The sequence below is a fragment of the Carettochelys insculpta genome, chromosome 9 (assembly GCF_033958435.1).
Source record: "Carettochelys insculpta isolate YL-2023 chromosome 9, ASM3395843v1, whole genome shotgun sequence".
Taxonomy (NCBI): domain Eukaryota; kingdom Metazoa; phylum Chordata; order Testudines; family Carettochelyidae; genus Carettochelys; species Carettochelys insculpta.
This window is the reverse complement of record NC_134145.1, coordinates 37,651,455-37,672,329: the sequence shown is the minus strand read 5'-3', so window position 1 is coordinate 37,672,329 and position 20,875 is coordinate 37,651,455. Positions and strand designations below refer to the sequence as shown.

Genomic DNA, 20,875 nt, shown 5'->3' with positions numbered 1-20,875 from the left:
GGATGAGGCAGTGGCACAGCTCCAAGAACATCTTGGTCATCATGAAGTTCTGGAGTCTGCAGGTGTCATCCAACTCACCCATCACAAGTTGTTCTCACTACTTGGAGCTGCTGGAGCACCCAGGGGAGGGGCACAAATGAGGCCCCAGAGAGAGGATGGAGGGTGGCTGCAATCACAGTGGCCAGCTGGTCGACCAGGGCATCAACGCCGTCCAGGTCTGGGAGCTGCTGGGGATCCAGGGCCTGTAGAATGGGCTTCTGGTCGCTGTACCAGGTGTGCTCTGTTGTCTGCAGCAAGGCAGGCCACAGCGTGTTCAGGGAGGGGGTGTGCAGGGAGGTGCTGTGTGGCCGCCCTTTTTTGAAAGAGCAGATTGATCTCTTTTTGTGTGTGTGTGGATGCAATCTTTCGAAAGAAGATTTTCTGGAAGGGATCTTCCAGAAGATCTTCTTTTGAAAGGTTGCTGTAGTGTAGACGTAGCCTAGCTGTTTCTGGGGAAGGGATGGTCAATAACTTGATCTGACTAAGTGTTTATTTGACTAAATTAATTTTTATTGCAGAATATATGTGAAAAATGAAGGGCACTATATGTTAATTAGCTAATAGAAAAAGAATTATAAACAACCTGTTATCAAGATATTTAATTTGTACTTGGCTAACTGCAGGAAACATCATTTAACATTTTGATGAATGTATTTCAAATTAGTCAATTGTCATTAAAATCCATTGCACAAGTCCAGCAATCCATTTTGAAAAGCTAAGTGAGTGAACAAGTTGACAACATGCTATACAAGCAATTAATAAAATAAAACTCAACTGATTTGTATAATTATTGCTAGAGAAAGTGTTTGCAAATAGTCATGCTGGTGTCAGGATAGTGCCAAGTGATAAGCATTAAATCGTACTGTGATAGAAACGCGATCAATATTTGCTAAAAGTCATAGGAATTTCAGTGTTACTGCTGTAGTTTTTTGTGCATTTATTTGATAAAACTTGATTTAAACATACATTTAGTTTGAGATTTAAATGATCATAATAGGCCATTTATTATTCCACATCTACAACAGATTTTCTTTTGGGACGATCACGTGTACTATGATAATATAAAATTATATTCAAATTTATGCTGAGAAAAAAGTCCTTAATATTTCTAGATGATATAATTTTAACCAACACACTCAAATGATTCTTTCAATAAATCTAGTTAATTTAGTCAAATTTGTAATGCAATCTTTCTCAGAATTACTCCGCCATTGCTTCTGGTGTTTAAAGGTCTACTTCTGACTCTTCTACTTTGGTAAAATGTTCATTGAACTCAAGACAGTTTAAAAACAATGAGTACTTTCAGACAGTTAGGTTCAGTAACACAAACGGAGTATCTTTATTTTATTTCATAGATGTTTGTGTTCCGAGTGTAATGTGTTACTAAAGTCAGTAGGAATTTTGACTAAGAAGTTCAGGATCAGGCTCAAATAAGTAAAATGCTTGTTTAATATTCTAACTACCTTCTGACCTTTTTAGGTTGTATGTGTGGTAAATAATTTTAGAGGAAGACAACAAGAACATGAAAATTCTCATATGGATAATCTGACTCAGATGCCAATGATCAGCATCCCACGTGTAGAAAGTCCTTTAGAAAAGGTAATATCCGTCCAGGTGGTTTCATTTGAAATACTGAAATGTGATTGTGACTTTGCTAACTTCACTGGATCAACTGAACATTGATGTGTGTATCCTGTATCCCAGATTGCCTTATTAGAGTGCAAGGCAGGACATGATGCCACTAAGGTGTGTGTATGTTCTGGAAGTAGGGAAAGAACATATCACAGGTTGAACCTCTCTAGTCTGGCACCCTTGGGGACCTGACCAGTGCCAAATGAGACCACAGGAGGTCAGTGTTCTCTAGTAACATTACCAATCCTTCTACTGCTTACCGGGCTTTTAAAAGACACTTAGGGGTAAATTAGAGCTAAATAACAGCATAGAGTACAGAAAGCCAGGACTGGTGGCTGTAAACAAACTTTGTGGGACTACAGGAAATTTGGCTACGCCCATGATCAGTGGTCATCCAGCTAATAAAAATCATGCTGGATTGTGGATGTTGCTGGGCAAGAGACTTACGGGTTAGAGAGGTTCAGCTTGTGTAAGACACAAGAGGCTTACCCTGTGAGACCATTCCAGCATTTGCGTTTTAGGAACTATGTGAGGTCAGCCACCGAACACAGTGAAATATGCCTAGCGGTGCTCCAGACACATAAGGTCATGTACAACCTGACTGTGAAATGCCCCAGAGTAAATGGGCAGATGGGGAGCACATGCAGCTTGCATCTACCATTTATTCCCTTTATGGCTTGGTTACTTTGAAAACTAATGCACTTTGCATGTTCTGTCTCTTCAGTTCAGGTCAACTGGGTGTTGCATTAACATCCCACAGCTTTGGGCTGAGCTCTGGTGTTAGGGTGCTGACAGTGAAGGACTCTGAAGTGAAGAGATTTGAGGGTGAAGGTTTCACTGACTTCCTTAACAACATTCATTTGAATTCCTTCACTGGTACCAGGACTTGAGTATTCAAGGCTAAGAGTAGGTAGAATATGGAGCAGTCAGAGCAGGGTGTATGTAGGGGTTGCTGTAGCTGCTTCGAGCCAGCAGCAGAGAGTACCAGAGCTGCTTATATACATAAAAGCACCATTCACCATCCTTGGGTAAATCACAATGCTCACCATGAAAAACTATTGCACTGTATTTAAAATTCATTTCATTTTGCTGTACTAAAAATTTTTCTTTTGCAAAGATGCTGTTATGTTACATAAATGTTAGGTATGGCTAGGTCAGAGATGTTTCTGTTAGCGAGCAGGCTTGAAGCAGATAACATAACTAAGGAAAGACAATATGTCGGACATTTTTACCTAAACGAAAGTTTGAACAACTAGTGCAAATTTTTAACGTAATTCTAATTTTTATAATGAGCTTTACTGGCATTACTGATTAAAATGTATTCTCATTTGAAGATGGTAAACAGCAAAGCAAAGCAAAGATTTCAGTGGAATTGACTTTAGTACAAATTAATATTCATGTACTTCTTTGTATTAAGGCATATGAAAAGAAGTGCATGCTTAACCAATTCACATCCCATGCCCATCATTTGAGAATGAGATTCCCCTCCTCCCCCCGCCCCCGGCCACTAAGGATTGCTGCACGGGACCCTAGTTTCTTGGTCATTTCCTTGGAAGAGAGAGCAGATATCTTTTCAGAATTATCTAATACTCCTTTCATAACCATGTGTCTCAAACTCAACATAGCTGACATTGTTACAAAGAGACCACATTCTCATTTGCTTTAACAAGCATTTAGTTGATGAATGGATCATTTTGACGGTATATAGTCAGAAAACTCTATGATCTGGCAAAACAAAAAAAAAAAAGATATTAGCTGGCCTAGAACAGACTGTGTTAGTAAAATAAAACTTCCCTTATTTGTGTCCTCTTGTCTTCTGGGCTAATAGCCAAGGAGGTAGGACATAAGTCATGATAGGTTGTGCATTTTGAATCTGTGCAGAGTTGACCTATTTATCAAAAACCCAGACAGGCCACTGAAATCTTTCTTTCTTCTCCATCTTGGAGTAAAGATTTCTTTGAAGATAGTTTTTTCTTCCTCACTGCCCGTGTCTACACTAGCCCAAAACTTTGAAATGGCCATGCAAATGGCCATTTTGAATTTTGCTAATGAAGCGCTGAAATACATATTCAGTGCCTCATTAGCATGCCAGCAGCTGCGGCATTCGAAATTGACACGCCTCGCCGCCGCGCAGCTCATCCAGACGGGGCTCCTTTTCGAAAGGACCCTGGCAACTTCGAAATCCCCTTATTCCTAACAGCATGGCCATTTTGAAGTTTTGGGCTAGTGTAGACATAGCCTATTTGTCTGAGGCTTACTCAAGACGAGACTGATGTGATGACGTTGGATTGTGTGAGGTCACTGGATGTCTGCCTTCATAGTATCTTCATCCTGCCTGATAGAAAGTGTCCACAATTTGTGCTTGGTTTGGGACCCTGTAACTTGAGAGCCTGCATCTACCTCCAGCTCGTAATGTCAGCTGGGATCAGTGGTGCGCTCACTGTTTAATCAAGGGAAATACCAGCAAGTGTTTTGCATCAGTCCTGAGCATTGTAATTCATTTGCCAGCTAGCTCAGCCCAAGCTAAGGGTTTCCTGCAAATCTGTCTTCTCTCTCAGGGCTTCAGCATATTAGTGGTCTGTCTGTACTAGAGTTTTGTAGGCAAACCTGGGTTTTTGTCAAGCAAACCGACTGAGCATCTACACACAAAATGCGTTTTGTTGACAGAGCAGATGAAAAGATCAGGCTGCTTTCATGTGTAGACGCCATCTGTCACCAGACATTTTGTCAGAACATCTTGTCCAACAGTAACGTTCGTAGACAGATGATCCTAGTGTAGAGGTAGCCTAGGAGTCCCAAGGTAGAGAGGATTAAAACCAAAGGATGAGTTAGTCATTGGGAAAAGCCTTTTTCTTTGTTTAGAAGATAAATTAAATGGAAGTTCTGTAATTGGAAAATAATTGGTGATTGAAAGTTTTGTATTGACATTTTTTTGATTTTTCAGTGGTCTAATTTAAAATTTTTGAAGCAACCTACAGTTCTGGACAAGATCTGGAGAAACAGTCATAGTAATTCATAATTAAATTATAAATAGTATAAAATTAATTTATGGCTAAATTAGCTTAAACCATAGTCTCTTGCCATTTGTTTTTATCATTCTTTGTTTTCTAGCTGACCTCTTATAATCTGGTCTTCTCTAGAGACAAGGGCAAACTTGAAAACTGGCATGGATGCTGCTTTTTCCTTCCTTTGCCCATTGATAAACAGATACCAAATTTGACTGTCAAGAATCTAAATCCTGACTTTCTGTTTATTGGAATGTGACTTATTTACATTTCTTTTCCTTTTTCTCAGTTTGTATGCTGCTGTAGTGTTAATCAGGATAACTTAATGACAGCAAATCACTACCATTCTGGTCTGGCTATGGTCTGAAGAAGTGGGTCTGTCCCACGAAAGCTCACCTCATAAACTATTTTGCTAGTCTTTAAAGTGCTACTTGACTGCTTTTTGTTTTCAAATCACTACTGTGCATGACTAGAACTGTGATAGGATCATATTGCCATGAATCAAGGCAGTGCTAGGGAGAAATATTTCAATTATTCTGTTTGTCTTTAATAAAAAAAAATGGAATTGCTGTTTTACTGAAAACTGACTTTGTTGTTTGCCCCAGCAGAATGGGTGTTTGCTCATCCATCGTAGAATTATATATTAATCTCTTCCCATAAACAAAGAAAATACATTGCCACTTCCTATGCCTGGAAGCACCTCTATCATCTGCTGCTGGGCAGAGTATTTATACTTCTCACATACAGGTAGATGGCACCCTGGGTGCCAAAGGGGGTGAGTGCACAGATCTTCTTCCACTGTAGCTACTACTAGGACCAGTACAGTCCCAGCCTATGCAGTCTTGTGAACATAGTAAAGGTTCTCTTTTGGCATCAAGATTGGCACAAAAAGGAGAGTGGGAGGAAGGACGACCATACCTCTACCTCTCCCCACGAGCACCATGCCAGCTGGCAGAGGTGACTGCTACATAGGGGAGTTTGTAGTGCTCCCTTACGTAACGTAATGAACAAGCTTCCTTCAGTGAGCACCTGCTAGAAACATTATACCACCAGGTGATTTCCAGGAGTGTTTGTTGAATTCTTCCTTCTCCCAGTGGGGGCCAGTTACTAGAAGACACAGGGTGCACTTAAGTGGGAATAAACTTATGTGGAATTTTTCTGAGCAGACTGAATTGAGCCTAATGCCACATAATGGCAAGTCCTAGTTATTAATGATCTGGCGAGTCTGTGGATGCCTTGAGGTGATTAAGCAGTGCAGAAAGAAAGATATCTGGTGTTTTCTTGGTGCTGTATCTCCCCTGTAAAGATCATTGCTGCTGCTGTTTTAACCTTGGGGCAGAGGACATGTACCCTTAGAATGGTAAGATGAAGTGTTTATATTATTAAACCACTGGGGGTTGCTCACATGCTGTGAAGATGAGGTCCATGTGGGTAGCCATATATGTAATCAGTATTTGAATATGTGGACAGAGCTGTGCTCACTTGCATGCCAACCAATCAGAATGCATAGGTTTACTTTTCTTCAGAGAAATTTGCTGACTTCTTGCTATATCTTAAGCACTTAGTATATCAAGAACACATGTAGTGAACACAGGAAAGAGCACTCAGATAAGGGCAGGAAGCAGTTACATTCCCAATTTTGCTGAAATTAAGTGTTTGGATGGCTGTTCCCACCAGACTTTTACCCATTAATATGTAGCTTCAGGAAACTCCAATGGATGTGAAATAGTTTTATTTCATTTGCAAACTGTGTGATCTTAGCACCCAAGTTTTAGTAAGTAGTACAGTGAGGCAGCAGTTGAACAAAAGAAGTGTGCAAATTATTCAAGTGATTACTATAAAAATAAATATTATAGGTATTACAGAATCCAGCTATTGATATCAGTCAAGAAGACCCTTTACAACAAAACTCCTTCAAAGCGCACCTCGTTAGATTCTTCTCCTGGATAACACGAACAAACCGTTTTGAACATCTTCACATAAGGCAATAAACGTATGGGCGCAAAAGCGCGCTAGTGTGTTTGAATGTGTCTTTCAAGCAAAGGCAGATATAACATGTGTTAGCCTTCTGTGCAGGATTAGAACTTTTGAAGAAGCAGCATTTCATTGAAGGATTAGTTCCTATGTTCTCTGAAAATATATCTTTTTCCTATGGAAGCGGGAGACATTCTTTTTTTGTTCAGACTTAAATAAGGAAGAGCTAAATCCCTTCATCTACAGAATATTTTTGAATGGCTTCTTTTAAATTAACTTAAACTATGAACTTTAACTTAACCTCTGCTGTGCTAGGCAGAATATAAACTTTTTTAAGCGTCTTGGTAAAAAATTATTCCATTAATAGCTGTTTTTAAGTATTAACAGGCACAGCAATAGTAGTGACTGTATTTTAGAGAACAGACAAGAGAATGTCCTACTCTAAAATGTGAAATCTATGTAAAGGAAAATACTAAATATAAGAGGATATGGACTTTTTTATGTACAACATGCACTTTATCAGTCTGCACCAGGTTAGAAGTCAAAATTAAATAAGCAAGACCATGTTGCAAAACATGGGGTTTTTTTCTCCCCAGAAACCTGCACTGAAGGTTTAACTTTTAGAATATAAATTTTCTAATTTGTATTGGTTTGAAAGAATTACAAAACTTGAAGTATTTAAAACCTTCTGTCTGCTTCCACATACTTCACACAGTCAATTAAAAATACCACAAAACAATGTACCAATGTGGCAAACTGCTAAAATTTAATGGAAGCAAACTATCCTAGTTCTTCTGAGCACTGAATAGTATAACTGTTTCCCGTGGAGTTTGAGGTTTCATGCATGGAGTTTGCTTGTCTGCAATGTCTTTGTGTGCCTTTGTTGGGATTGTTGCAAATTTTATAGACTGAATTATCTGTCATAATAAAGCAAAACTGATGGTAAATCAACTGAAAAGTCACTTATTCTAGAGGGCATCTATTTCTTCGCTAAGTGCCATCCTTCCTCAGAAACGATGTCTGAGAAGACTCGTTATGGAAGCATGGACAGGGTCGCACCTGCATGCATCTATACCAGTCAGTCTTGGTGCTAGCAGATGATTAATTTTGATCCATTTAAAATGGTTCCTTGCAAAATCCACTGAAAATAACAGAGCAAGTTTTAAGGATGTTCACAAGATCATCATGGAGTCACAAAACTAGCTTACAGGAACCGGGAACACATACATATTACTGGCAAAGGGAGGGGGTGCTTGAAGGAGCACTGAGAAGAGTCAGACAGTAGGACAAGGACTGTATAGAGTATCAAAACAAAAAAGCAGTCAAGTAGCACTTTAGAGACTAACAAAATAATTTATTAGGTGAGCTTCTGTGGGACAGACCCACTTCTTCAGACCAAGGTCTATGCCTTAAATATTGAGTCTGTTCTGGTCTGGCTATGGTCTGAAGAAGTGGGTCTGTCCCACAAAAGCTCACCTAATAAATTATTTTGTTAGTCTCTAAAGTGCCACTTGACTGCTTTTTTGTTTTGATAGTATACAGACTAGCACAGCTCCCTCTCTGTTACTGTATAGAGTATGTTTCCTAACCCTTATCTATTTGCCTTGCCTTGCCGTATCTCCACATAACTTTTGGCCCTACTGCTGGGGGATATGAGAAAGTAGCAAGAGGAAAGACATGATACCCAAAATTTGCAGCACTTCCAGGTTAAATTTTCCTTCATGTATTTTCACATGGAAGGAGATGCATAGGGCCCCGTATCAATAGGACTGTTTCATTTTGTCTGTTTAAAACATGGTGGCTTTAAAAATTTCATAGAAAAGAAATTGATTGTTGAATCCAATAAGAGTTTAGAACACTTGGTACCACAGAGAAAACTGTCAGTGTCTCAAAGAATCCTGCCACTGGAACCAAAAGCAAATGCTTTAGATGGTGTGTAAATGCGACTGTCATGTATCAAGTTACTCCCCTGCATAAGTATTTGCTTGAGCAATCTCAGACTGGAGCATATTGACAGATAGCATAATTATTCTGGACACTACAGTTTTTTACTGTATGTTGTTTTAAGTAAAAAGTGAAGTAAAACCTGTTCCATATGCACACACACAAGTTTAAAGAGAATTGCCTATTATGCTGCAATGGTTCTGAAGCAGTAATTTTTAACATGTTCTATCAACTAGTGAATTCTAGCATTTTACTACTTTATTCCATGCCATCTGGCTCACAGGGAGCAATTAAACTTAAAAAAAATGCAACATTAAAATTGTATTAACACTAAAATAGAATATTATCAGCTGACAAGTTTTCATTCCCAGAAATTGAGCTTTTAATTATAAATAAGACCGTAATAAAATGACAACAAATTTAATTATTCAAATTGTTATAAATGAACAATAAATTAAAAGCTAACATGCTGTAGAACTATAACACTGAGTTACTTTGTTCATGGTACTTACGTATACAAGTTTTGCAACATTTAAAAAAAATATTTGCCATGGGAAGGAATTGACAGCACAGCAATTAGAAACATTTTTATTTATACTACTACAAAATTATATTACAAAATTCTCCTTGCAGAAGAATGTCTGAAAAGTCAAAAATAGGAATACTTTCAGTTATGGTGATTATTCATATCTAACCATGTGCTTTTGATCTTTTTTTTTAAACTTATAGAACCTCCTCACGGCCTTTGCAGAAGTCACATGATGATGAAGCTGATGTGTATTCACTGCACTGGACATCATCTCTTTTCACAGTCCACTCATAATAACTGACGTGTTGAAAATAAGAGAGTAAAAATTCTGACATATAACTTGATTTTTACAGCATTAAAACTACATCAACATTTGAAGAATGCTTCTTAAATATTAAAAGTTCACTTTACTTTCCAACAAAAGCATTGCACCACAATTTATGTATTTATTTAAGGGTGGGGAGGAACCTGAACACTAGTCATGTTTGTATGACAGTGCCCTCTGTAGCCTTTTTTTGGCTAATTATTTTAATTATTCATGTATCTATTCAGCAGTACATCATGTTCTGATTTATTTGGATTTCTAAAATCTGAGTTTTTAATTTAGCATGACATTGTTTTCCATTTGAGCAAATTTCTGTGTATTTTTTTTTAAAATGTTCAGTACTAAAATGCTGTTTGCTCACTGTACTATGCTGTATTTCACTTAAGACATCATTCATACCCTATGTTACTTGTCAGACTGGTGCTTCTGCTTTTGAAGAAAAAAATACCAATTTGTACTGTAATAAGTATTGTATCATAATTAAAAGTTTATTTGGATATTTTCCTGACATAAGGGGAGTCCAGTGTTGATATATAGTTCTAAAATGTCTTGGATGATGTACAATGTATCTAGGATAAAGGAAATGACAAAATATAGAAGTTCTGGCCATTGGTATATATCCTTCTTTATAATGATTTCTCATTCTGGGTTAAAGGCTCCATGTCTGAGACTATCAGGAGAAGTACAACTACTGCAGAGCACTGAAACCACGTGAGGTCTATATCCTCCCTCCAAATATTTGTTGTGCATCTCAGGACACCCTATTAGTATGTTGGAAAAGTATATGCCAAGATGAATCAGGCCAGAGCGCTATGAGTCGTTGAATCAAACTATAAAGCTTCTATAGGATAGAAACCACATCAAGCCTTGGATGCTGCAGTACCTCCTGCAATGCTAGTTCCAGCACCAGTGAAATGAGGGATGAAGGAGAAGGTGGAACCAACCTAATGAGCAATTTACATATTTTTCTATCTTATGTTTTTGTTTTGGGAAACTTGTGGAAAAATGTAAGATGTCTTATAGACATCTTGACCCAAATTTTTAAAGGTGTTTAGACATTGATAGGCTTAGTGTTGTCAATGAGCTATTAAGGAGATTTTGGCACCCAAGTATCTAAATAGCTTTGAAAATTAGACCTAGACTCCTAAATCAGTTAGGTGTCACAACACTAAGTGCAGCACCTAACTAACAGTACAAAACCTTTTAGCTTACATGACCAGAATACATATATTTAAGCAATTCTACTAACCTTGGTAGCATCACAGGGGACATAGTTCAGATGAATGACTTCCAACCATTTCTGTAATGTGTAACGGATAACCTGAATTGTCTTTAATTCCAGGCACTCATCTTCTTTTTCCACTTATTGTTCATGATCCTATCAAACCTACTTGTCTAAAGGCAATCCAACTCTCCAATATTGCTGATTTTGGCCTACATAGAGTACTTTTACAGTGGTGCAAGCTCAAAAGTGTTTGCAACTGATCAATAGAATGTAGGCTTGACCTATTGCTGAAGATTTAGTTTTGGCGATTGCAGATACAATGCTATTCACATCAAGAATAGTAACAGAGAGGAAGCCGTGCTAGTCTATACACTATCAAAACAAAAAGCAGTCAAGTAGCACTTTAAAGACTAGAAAAATAGCTTATTAGGTGAGCTTTCGTGGGACAGACCCACTTCTTCAGACCATAGCCAGACCAGAACAGACTCAATATTTAAGGCACAGAGAACCAAAAACAGTAAGCAAGTAGTGTTGGTAGATCTGTTGACACAAGCAGAACATGCAAAGCCTTGCATTGTTCATGCTTTCTGTTAGTGCCTGTGCACTAACCAGTAATGCAGGCTGCCCAATCATTTAAGAAAAATGTGGACAGATTGGAAAGGGTCCAGGGGAAGAGGAAGTAAAATAAACGTCTACAAAATATGACCTGTGAGAGAAGATTAAAATAACTGGGTTTGTTTAGTTTGGAAAAGAGAGGGGACATGAGAGCAGCTTTCAAGTACCTAAAAAGGTGTTACCAGGAGGAGGGACTAAAATTATTCTCCTTAGCCTTTTATAATAGGACAAGAAGCAATGGGCTTAAATTGCTGCTAGGTAGGTTTAGATTTGACAGTAGGAAAAAATTCCTGTCAGGATGGTTAATTACTGGAATAAATAGCCTAGGGTGGTTGCAGAGATATTTAAGAACGGGTTGGATAAATGTCTAACAGGGATGATATAGATGGTTTTTGGTCCTGCCCTGAGGGCAGGGTACTGGACTTGATGACCTCTTGAGGTCCCTTCCAGTTCTAGTAGTCTATGATTCCATGATATCAAGTGTATACTGTATGTTTAAACCTATACTTTCTCTTCATTTGGTCAATAAAAAGAATGACCATTTAAATAAATCATAATAATCTAAACACTGCCTGGAGGACTGGCAGCAAAAATTGTTTGAGTAGAACACAGAACACATTATATACGTGTCCAGCTAACCTGAGAATACAGAAGAAAGCAAGACTCAAGTCCGTAGTCAACCACAATGCTACTTGCCTTATTGACAGCAATGTTCATTAAAAGAGCCATTGTTTAAAAATTGTAGCACATCTCAGATGTGTGCACCACTGCTGCACATCACCTGTCCTACTCTAGCTGTTTAGGACCGATCTCTCACATGTACAGTTTTAAGTGAAGGGGTCACTATATATATATATATTTGTATGGTAGTGGCCCTGCAAATTTTATATAAGATTATTAAGAGGCTCTTATATGTTGAGGGTTTTATAAGCATATTGTATATATAGTAGGGTCTCAACATTTGTGAGGGTTCTGTGTTCAGAACCCTCATGAATGTTGATTTTTGCAAATGTGTGGGAGTGGGGAGGCTCAGAGCCCTGGGAAGCAGCAGCTGCAGGTGCTCCCTGCCCTGCAGCCTCAGGAAGCAAAGGCTGCCAGTGGTCCCAGCCCCGGAGCCCCAGGGAACCCATGGTTGCCACTGGCGCTCCCAGCCCCAGGGAACCTGCAGCCACCACCACCACTCCCGACCCCGGGACCCCATGGGTGCCAGCGCTCCCGGGCAGGGAGCCCCAGGGAAGCGAGGCCACTTGTGAATAATTGAATTCGCAAATGTGGCACTTGCGAATGTTGAGACCCGACTGTATTCAGCTTGTAACTGGGTCTCTCACTCTCTCCTGCCCTCAGCTTGCAAGTTACATACCTTGATTTAACTTATCAGATGCAGATAAACAAAAAGTGACACTGTACTGTATTTTTATTTTAATTTTTTCATTTGTAGGTATAGTATTTTTTAGACAAGTAATATGTGCCCATAGTCAGTGGACAGTTTACAGGTAAATAAGCCATGTTGAGTAATTTAAAAGTTCATACTGACTGTCTTCATTATTATAGGATGCACTAGAAATCCATGATGTAGCTGCATGGTATTTAACTGTAGCCTTCATTTACAATGCACAGTAAGGGAGCTGGTCTAACTGCACTTAGGTAGCGGTCAGGGTACCATATTGTTTACCTGTGTCACTACCCTCAGGGCTTTTTTAGAATCTTATGATACCATGTAGGTCTGAGACTTCCTTACTAAGCATCAATCATGACCCTCCTGGAAGATATATTAGGTAAGCCAGTGGTGTTCCCAGTAAAGCACATTGTCAGCTGTAAAATTTCAGTTATTTTCAAATATCAGCATTTTCATGAATTCTTAATGAGCCCATTTTTAACATGATACAGAACACTTCAGTGCAGCAAATCCCACTTGTGTAGTTTAAATATGAGATGCCTAAGATACAGAAATGACTTCTGCTGCTATTAGATAGTAGATAGATTTTTATCAGTAAATAGCTGTAAAAGGTGATTTCACCACTCACACAAACCAATGGAAAAATTACGTAAAGTTAGAAAGACACTGCTTGAGCACATAACATTTGATTTAAGGATCTGTATCTGTGTGTTTTGACATGTGATGTTGACACTGTGCTCTAACAGTCGCAAACTTTAGCTCTTTGAATCTCAACATCTATCGTTAAAGAACTATTGTCTTCCCCCTATTTTTTCCCAACTGTGAAAATTTAAATTAATGTAAAAATGCTTAAAAATAAACAAATAAAAATCAAATTCTGCCAAGCCCATATACACTCTGCTGTGTCCATAATGGTGAAATTCACAAGGCATATGGGGACACCAGCTGGGCTCCTACCATTTTAGATGGCCTGCTATGTATTCTGTAGTTTTTGTAACCATGAAATGCACAAGACATACAACAACAGCATCTGGATTTACATCTATTCATCTTGTAAAAATGTTTATTTTTAACAATATATATTAAAAGGAAATAATGTTACTAATTTTCAGATGCAATTTGCTGTGCAAGTTTTTGCTTCTTTCTAATTCTACTGGTCTCTGGGATCCTTGCAAGTGCAGCAGTGCATTTCTTGGTCTAGTTTTATATTCTGCTAGCACGGAGCTTTTAACACACATTTAATTTTGGTAACCCTGTGGCATGTCAGCAGAAAATGGGGGCAATACGTTTTATGGACACATAATACCCACCCCCATTGGCATAAAGAATGATGGGCTCTAGGGGTATGTCTCTGTAGATTTGTTTCTGTGCTTTTGTAGGTAGTATCTTGAGCAGCTGGTGTAATTTCTTTATGTACTTCTCAGTGGGATCAGAGGAGAGTAGCCTGTAGAATGTGGTAATTCTCCTTCCAGTCGGGGTTATTCTATCTACTACTCGAGATCCATAAAGCTGCAAACCATAGACACACCATCATCTCCGGCATTGGCACTCTCACTGCAGGATTGTCTGGATATGTGGACTCTCTGCTCAGACTCTATGCTACCAGAACTATCTGTGCTATCTTTGGGACACCTCCAACTTCCCGAGGAAGCTACAATGCATTGGTGATCTTCCTGAAAACACTGTCCTAGCCACCATGGCTGTAGAGGCTCTCTACACCAATATCCCACATGTAGATGGAGTATAAGCCTGCAGGAACAGTATCCCTGATGAAGCTGAGGCACAATTGGTGGCAGAGCTTTGCAACTTTGTCCTCAACCAAAACTATTTCAGATTTGGGATCAATTTATACCTTCAAATTAGTGGCACCACTATGGGCACGCACATGCCCCCACGGTATGCCAAAATTTTTAGAGGTGACCTGGAAGAACACTTCCTCAGTTCTTATGCCCTAGTGCCCCTCCTCTACTTGCACTACAGTGATGACATCTTCATCATCTGGACCCATGTGAAGGAGGCTTTTTAAGAGTTCCACCATGATTTCAACAGTTTTCACCCCACCACCAATCTCAGCTTGGACCAGTTCTCACAAGAAATCCTCTTCCTGGACACTACAGTGCAAATAAGTGATGGTCACATAAACACCACTCTATACCAGAAACCTACTGACCACTACGCTTACATACATGTCTCCAGTTTCTGTCCAGGGCACACCACGCGATCCATTGCTACAGCCAAGTACTAAGGTACAACTGCATTTGCTCCAATCTCTCAGACAGAGACAAACACTTACAATAACTTTACTAAGCATTCTTAAAGCTACAATAGCCACCTGAGGAAGTGAGGAGACAGATTGACAGAGCCAGATGTATACCCTTAAGCCATTTGCTACAAGACAAGCCCAACAAGGAGAATAACACCACTGGCCATTACCTAAAGCCTCCAGCTAAAACCTCTCCAGCGCATCATTAGTAATCTACAACCCATCCTGGACAATGATCCCTCACACTCACAGACCTTGTGAGGCAGGCCAGTCCTCACCTACAGACAGCCCACCAACCTGAAGCAAATTCTCACCAGTGACTATACACCACACCACAGTAACTAACTCAGGAACCAATCCCTGCAACACTCCTTGGTGCCAACTCTGCCCACAGATCAACACACCAGTGACAGCGTCACAGGACCTAACCACATCAGCCATATGATCAGCAGCTCATTTACCTACACATTTACTAATGAAATATATACCATCATGCGCCAGCAATACCCTTCAGCCATATACATTGGCCAAACTGGACACTGTCTATGTAAAAGAATAAATAGTCACAAATCAAGTATCAGGAATGGTAACATACACAAAACCTGTAGGATAGTAACAGAGAGGAAGCCGTGCTAGTCTATACACTATCAAAACAAAAAAGCAGTCAAGTAGCACTTTAAATACTAGCAAAATAGTTTGTTAGGTGAGCTTCCGTGGGACAGACCCACTTCTGGTCTGGCTATGGTCTGAAGAAGTGGGTCTGTTTTGTTTTGAAAACCTGTAGGAGAACACTTTAGTCTCCCTGGACACTCAGTAGCAGATTTAAAATTAACTATCCTGCAATAAAAAAGCTTCAAAAACAGACTTCAGAGAGAAACTGAACAGCTAATATTCATTTGCAAATTTGACACCATCCATTTAGGATTGAACAAAGACTGGGAATGTCTGGCCAACTACAAAAGCAGTTTCTCCTCTCTTGCTGTTCATACCTCCACATCAGCTGATGGAAGTGGGCCACATCCTCCCTGACTGAATTGGCCTCATTAACTCTGGCCTTCCTCTTCATTGGTACTCCCTTCTTTTCATGTGCCTGTATATTTATACCTGCCTCTGGAATTTCCACTACATGCATCTGGCAATCCAGACATCTCCAGAGAGGGAGAAGGAAGGGACACAACTAGAGTATTGTTTGCTACTTTTAACATAACTGTGATTCCATTGAGATTCCAGGGTGTCAGGTATCCTTAGAGGTGTCTGAGATAAACAGATATCCTGAAAACAAAAACAATCATTTGTCTGACTTATTATAAGCGAAAAACTGATGTCATGAAAAGCCATTATCAAAATGAGTGAGAGAGACGGTGAAATTCAAAGATGCTCAAGTGTGAGTCTTTCTCCTCCAGTGAAACCTCTGTTACCACTAGGTCCCTACCAAATTCACAGCCATGAAAAATGCATCACAGACTGTGAAATCTGGTCTTCCCCATGACATTTGGCAATTGTAGTGGGGTTATGATATTAACACTCTTACTTCTGTACTGCCTTCAGAGCAGCGGCTGATAGCTGGGCATCCAGCTCTGAAGACAGTACTGTTACCAGCAGCAGCTCAGAAGTGAGTGGTATAATGGGGGAAAGAGGGGGAGAAAGGGATAGCTTTATGGGCAGGCAATGTGGTCAGGGGTGGCAGTGCGATCACCACAGTTCCTCCTCGCACAGACAGTCCCAGACCCCTTTAATACCAAAGAGCTTGGGAGAAGCAAGGCTGAGGATGTACTGTCCAGGGATTCCCACCATGCACCAGGCTCCACCTGGTATCCTTGGCTGGTCTGAAGAGGTATGGGACTTCTTGTTCCGTGGCACAGGTCATTCAGAACTACCTCCGATGGCAGTGCAGAAGTGAGTGTGGCAATACCATGCAAGGCCACCCTTACTTCTGATAGTGCTGCCTTTAGAGTTGGACTCCCACCAGCAGCCAACATTCTCAAGATGCCAGTTTCTGAGGGTACCAAAACCACCACCAGCAGCCATTCAGAAATAAGGGTAAGAGCATCTAAATAAGGGTTACCATGACCCCTCTACAGTAGCACTGTGCCCCTCCCACCCCAAGTTACACCACCAGGCATTTCTGATTCAGATATCTGAAACTGTGAAATTTAAGATTACAAAACTCATCAGAATGGACCATGAATTTGGCAGAGCTCTAGCTATCACTAAAATATTTTAGAAATTGCAAAGAGTAAATGCACTAGCTTCAGAGAGACTTGTTTAATCTCATACAGCACAGAAAGCTACTACTTCGGTAGCAAAGATTTCTTTAGTCTTGAAATTGCAACAGAAGAAGGGAATTGCTTCGATTTGCTGATTTACACTGTTTGCTTCGATTTACACTGTTCTGTGGCTAAATTGTCTGCTTCTACACCCTAGTCTACTATTGCTGCTTCAAAGCAGTGACTGCTGCTTTCTTAGCACTGTCTATTTGCACAGTGCCAGCTGACAACATAAAGATTTCAGGCTCAGACAGTCTAAAAATAGGCCTGGTGTGATGAAAGTAACATGCTCATTTTAGCAAAACAAAACCTTAAATGCCATTTGCTCCTGTTTGAGACAGAAGATTTGAACATAGTCCTGCTGGGAAACACTGCATATAAAACAAGACTTTGCAATTTGACAATATGCTGTACTACTGTTAAGTAGGGTGTGATGGATCTTTATGGATCTTGTTGGCAACTTCCAATTGTTTTCTGGGAGAATTAGCAAAAACAGAAGGATATGAGCTTTGAGATATGCTAGTCTTCTCCTCTTGCAGCAAACCCTTTGGATTTCTTTCAAAACAGATGTACAGTTTTATTGACACAGGGATCTGACATAGGAAAGAGATCATTTTAAGACTCTAGACTACTTGTACTCTGCTAAAGGAGAGAATTATATAGAAGTGTTCCCATTTTGACCTCCTGGAGGGAAAAGCGCAAGGGTTGATGGTCTTGTAATGGCAATTGGTGCAAGTATGTTGTATTGAAAGTTTGTGTAACCGGCTCTGATACCATTCCCACAGCAAACCTGGCGATGACATGTTGTTTTATTTAGAACAAATACATTTCAGGCATTTCACATTTTAGCTGGCGAAAAAAGATGAACAATATGTTTGATTCTAAAATTCTGTGTCAGCTTTTCGGATGTGTACCAAGGGGATTCAACTCTGTACGTTGCCAGCATTACTTATTTATGTTCTCCGACACCTGAAGTAACTTTCCCATCCAGGAATCTGGCATCAGCAAGTGTGCTGTCTCCTATGCACAATGAAATAACAAGTGAAGACCCAAAATTTTCATTTTATAATGGTGGAAGTAGTGCTAAAATCTAAAACATGCATTATTAATTATTATTTACTTCAGTCTGTTCATGACAGCCATAGATTCATCATATGAAGGGATGAAAAAACACTGTTAAGTAAAGCTCATTTTGAGGGACGTCATTCATTTTATGCCAAGTTTTCTACATTTGCACAAAATTTGGGGAACACTTTCTTTCACTGCACACTATTTAAATAAAAAAAATAAAACTGAGATTAAAGTAACAGTTAATTTATATTAGCACAGGGAATCCCATAAGTCCCCTAATTGGTGATTTTTTTTTTTTGGCGTTTCCCTTATTTTAGGACTGTCACTCATTGGCTACAGCTACACTGGTGATTTTTGCCAACAAAACCCCCTGTTTTGTCAACAAAATAGGTAGAACGTCCACAGGCAAAATACGCTTTGACAGTCTGTCGACAAAAGTTGTCACTTCTGCCACCAATGTTCTGCCTCTCCCAGATAAAAGAGAGTGTCTTTTGTAGACAAAAAAAGCTGTGCAGACACTTTGCAGGTGGGCTTCTCTCAACAGCTCTGCCAAATTGTCTGCTGTGCTTCTGGGTGCCTGTTTTGTTGAGAGAGCAGCTGGGCAGTCCGGCTGTTCTGTTGACAGAGAAGAGTGCTCTTTTGTTTAGCTTTTGTGTGTGGCCACACTCTGCCAAAGTAGCACCAAAGTAGCATTGGAATGGTTTACCCAGGGAAGTGGTGGACTCTCCATCCCTGGAGGTGTTTAAGTCTCGCCTTGACAAAGCCCTGGCGGGGCTGATCTGATGGGTAGGTCCTGCTTAGAGCAGGGGGCTGGACTCAATGGCTCTTTTAGGTCTCTTCCAGCTCTATTGTTCTATGATTCTATGAACCTCCAGCACTTTCACATGGGGCTCAGGTCTTTGCCAACGATAAAATGCTTTTTGAAAAAAGTTCATTCTTTAAACAAATATGGAAGCATATTTTAGAGGAGTGGAAGAAAAGAAAGTGGTGCCACTTGAAAGTAGCAGTAAGAAGTTAAGCAAAGTTTTATAATAAATTCTAAGAGGATAATCAAGACAACGTCCAATATAAAGGAGGCTTCTTTAGTTTCTTTAATGATGCAGGTCTGATGTTACAGATCTCTTTTCCCACATGTGATATTTGCAGCTCAGACCATATCATACCATATCACACAGCCCAGAGTTATACTGGTGGGGTGACTTTTTCAATGATCATTGTTGGAAGACAACCAAGGAGGAGGCCAAAGACTTGGTATATGGCCCAAATAGCAGCAGCTCTGTATACAATTGCTATAAAAGTGACCGACCCAGAATACAGAATATTACAGCTGTTTTATACAAGCATGTGCCTACATTAGCAGTGACTGTTATCGCAGCTGCATAGATGCATTAGCTGTAGCCCAACTGGGAAATCATAAGGCACTGTCATAGTGTACACAGCCACCATTGTGGGATGACGTGGCCACTGTCTCAAAACTTCCCTTTCAGTTCAAACAAAACAGTGCCAGATGTTTGAAATATGCTCTTCCAGGGTGTGGCAGACCAGTGTTTATGGTCTTAGGCTTTTGAGATGATTTGCATAGTCATGTTGCTGTGATAGTATTTTATGTTGTGTTGGAGCTTACTGTGATACGAAGCAAGAACGGATACAGTGTATCTGCACAAGCTATAATTACTGCTGCCTCTTGGGACTACTCTTTGACTTAGCAGGTGCACAGAAGAATTATCATGCAAACACAGATATTACACTTTCTAAAAACTTAAAGACATCCTGGCATACTCCGTTCACTGTATGACAGGTTATCAGTGAGAGTATGCGATTGTGCCTGAAAACAACAAGAAGTCCTGTGTCATCTAATAGACTAACAGATATATCGGAGCATAAGCTTTTGTGGGCAAAGACCTGCTTCATCAGATGCATTCATGACTGTCATTTCTAAATCTTGGAGTAGTAGATGGATGTAATTTCCATTCACTCTCTGTAACAGGTGTTTTTTTTTCCTTTCATATGTCTAGTCCTATACTTGATTATGTCTCAAATTTATTCATTCTTGCATATTGGCCTTTTATTGCTCTTAGTGCCAGATGGCATAAGGAGCCTTGAAGCCTACATTAATCTAGCTTTAAAAAAAATTCAATTCATTTCAATGAGATTCCTCTCCATTCCACGCAGTTTATACTTTACATTCTACTTCAGTTAGCATTACTTACATGTATCATCTTCATCCCTTTTCTTTAACAACTTGTCAATCATCTTAGAATACATTACAGACAACTACCTAACTTGCTCAGCACATTTCTGTGTGTCCCCATATGGAAATTTAGATAATATTAAAAACACCTTAACTTTCTAGACCTTTGCTATTTCTGTTGAACAGCAAAATCCATACAGGTATCTCCTTTGTTTTCTTTCAAGTTCATCCAAGACACTGGTAAATAACAGCCTGCTGATCACACCTAGGCAGGTGACAAGATGTGACATTCTTTCTTCCCGTTTTCCTTTTGCTATCCCTCTACTTATCCCTTGTTCTTACTAATTCCCTCAATCCTTCTATGCCATTTCCTCACCCTCCTTCTATCCTAATGAGCCA

The 20,875-nt window shown here is 39.6% G+C and overlaps 1 protein-coding gene across 1 annotated transcript in view; it reads left to right on the top strand.

Moving 5' to 3' along the window:
• The window catches only part of PLPPR5 (phospholipid phosphatase related 5), an 81,487-nt gene extending 71,629 nt beyond the window's left edge, over window positions 1–9,858 (top strand). The window contains exons 5-6 of the mRNA XM_075002808.1: window positions 1,519–1,638; window positions 9,324–9,858. Coding sequence (XP_074858909.1) covers window positions 1,519–1,638; window positions 9,324–9,356 — 153 coding nt within the window. The 3' untranslated portion in view covers window positions 9,357–9,858. The remainder of the gene's footprint in view (window positions 1–1,518; window positions 1,639–9,323) is intronic.
• Window positions 9,859–20,875: the final 11,017 nt, after the last annotated feature.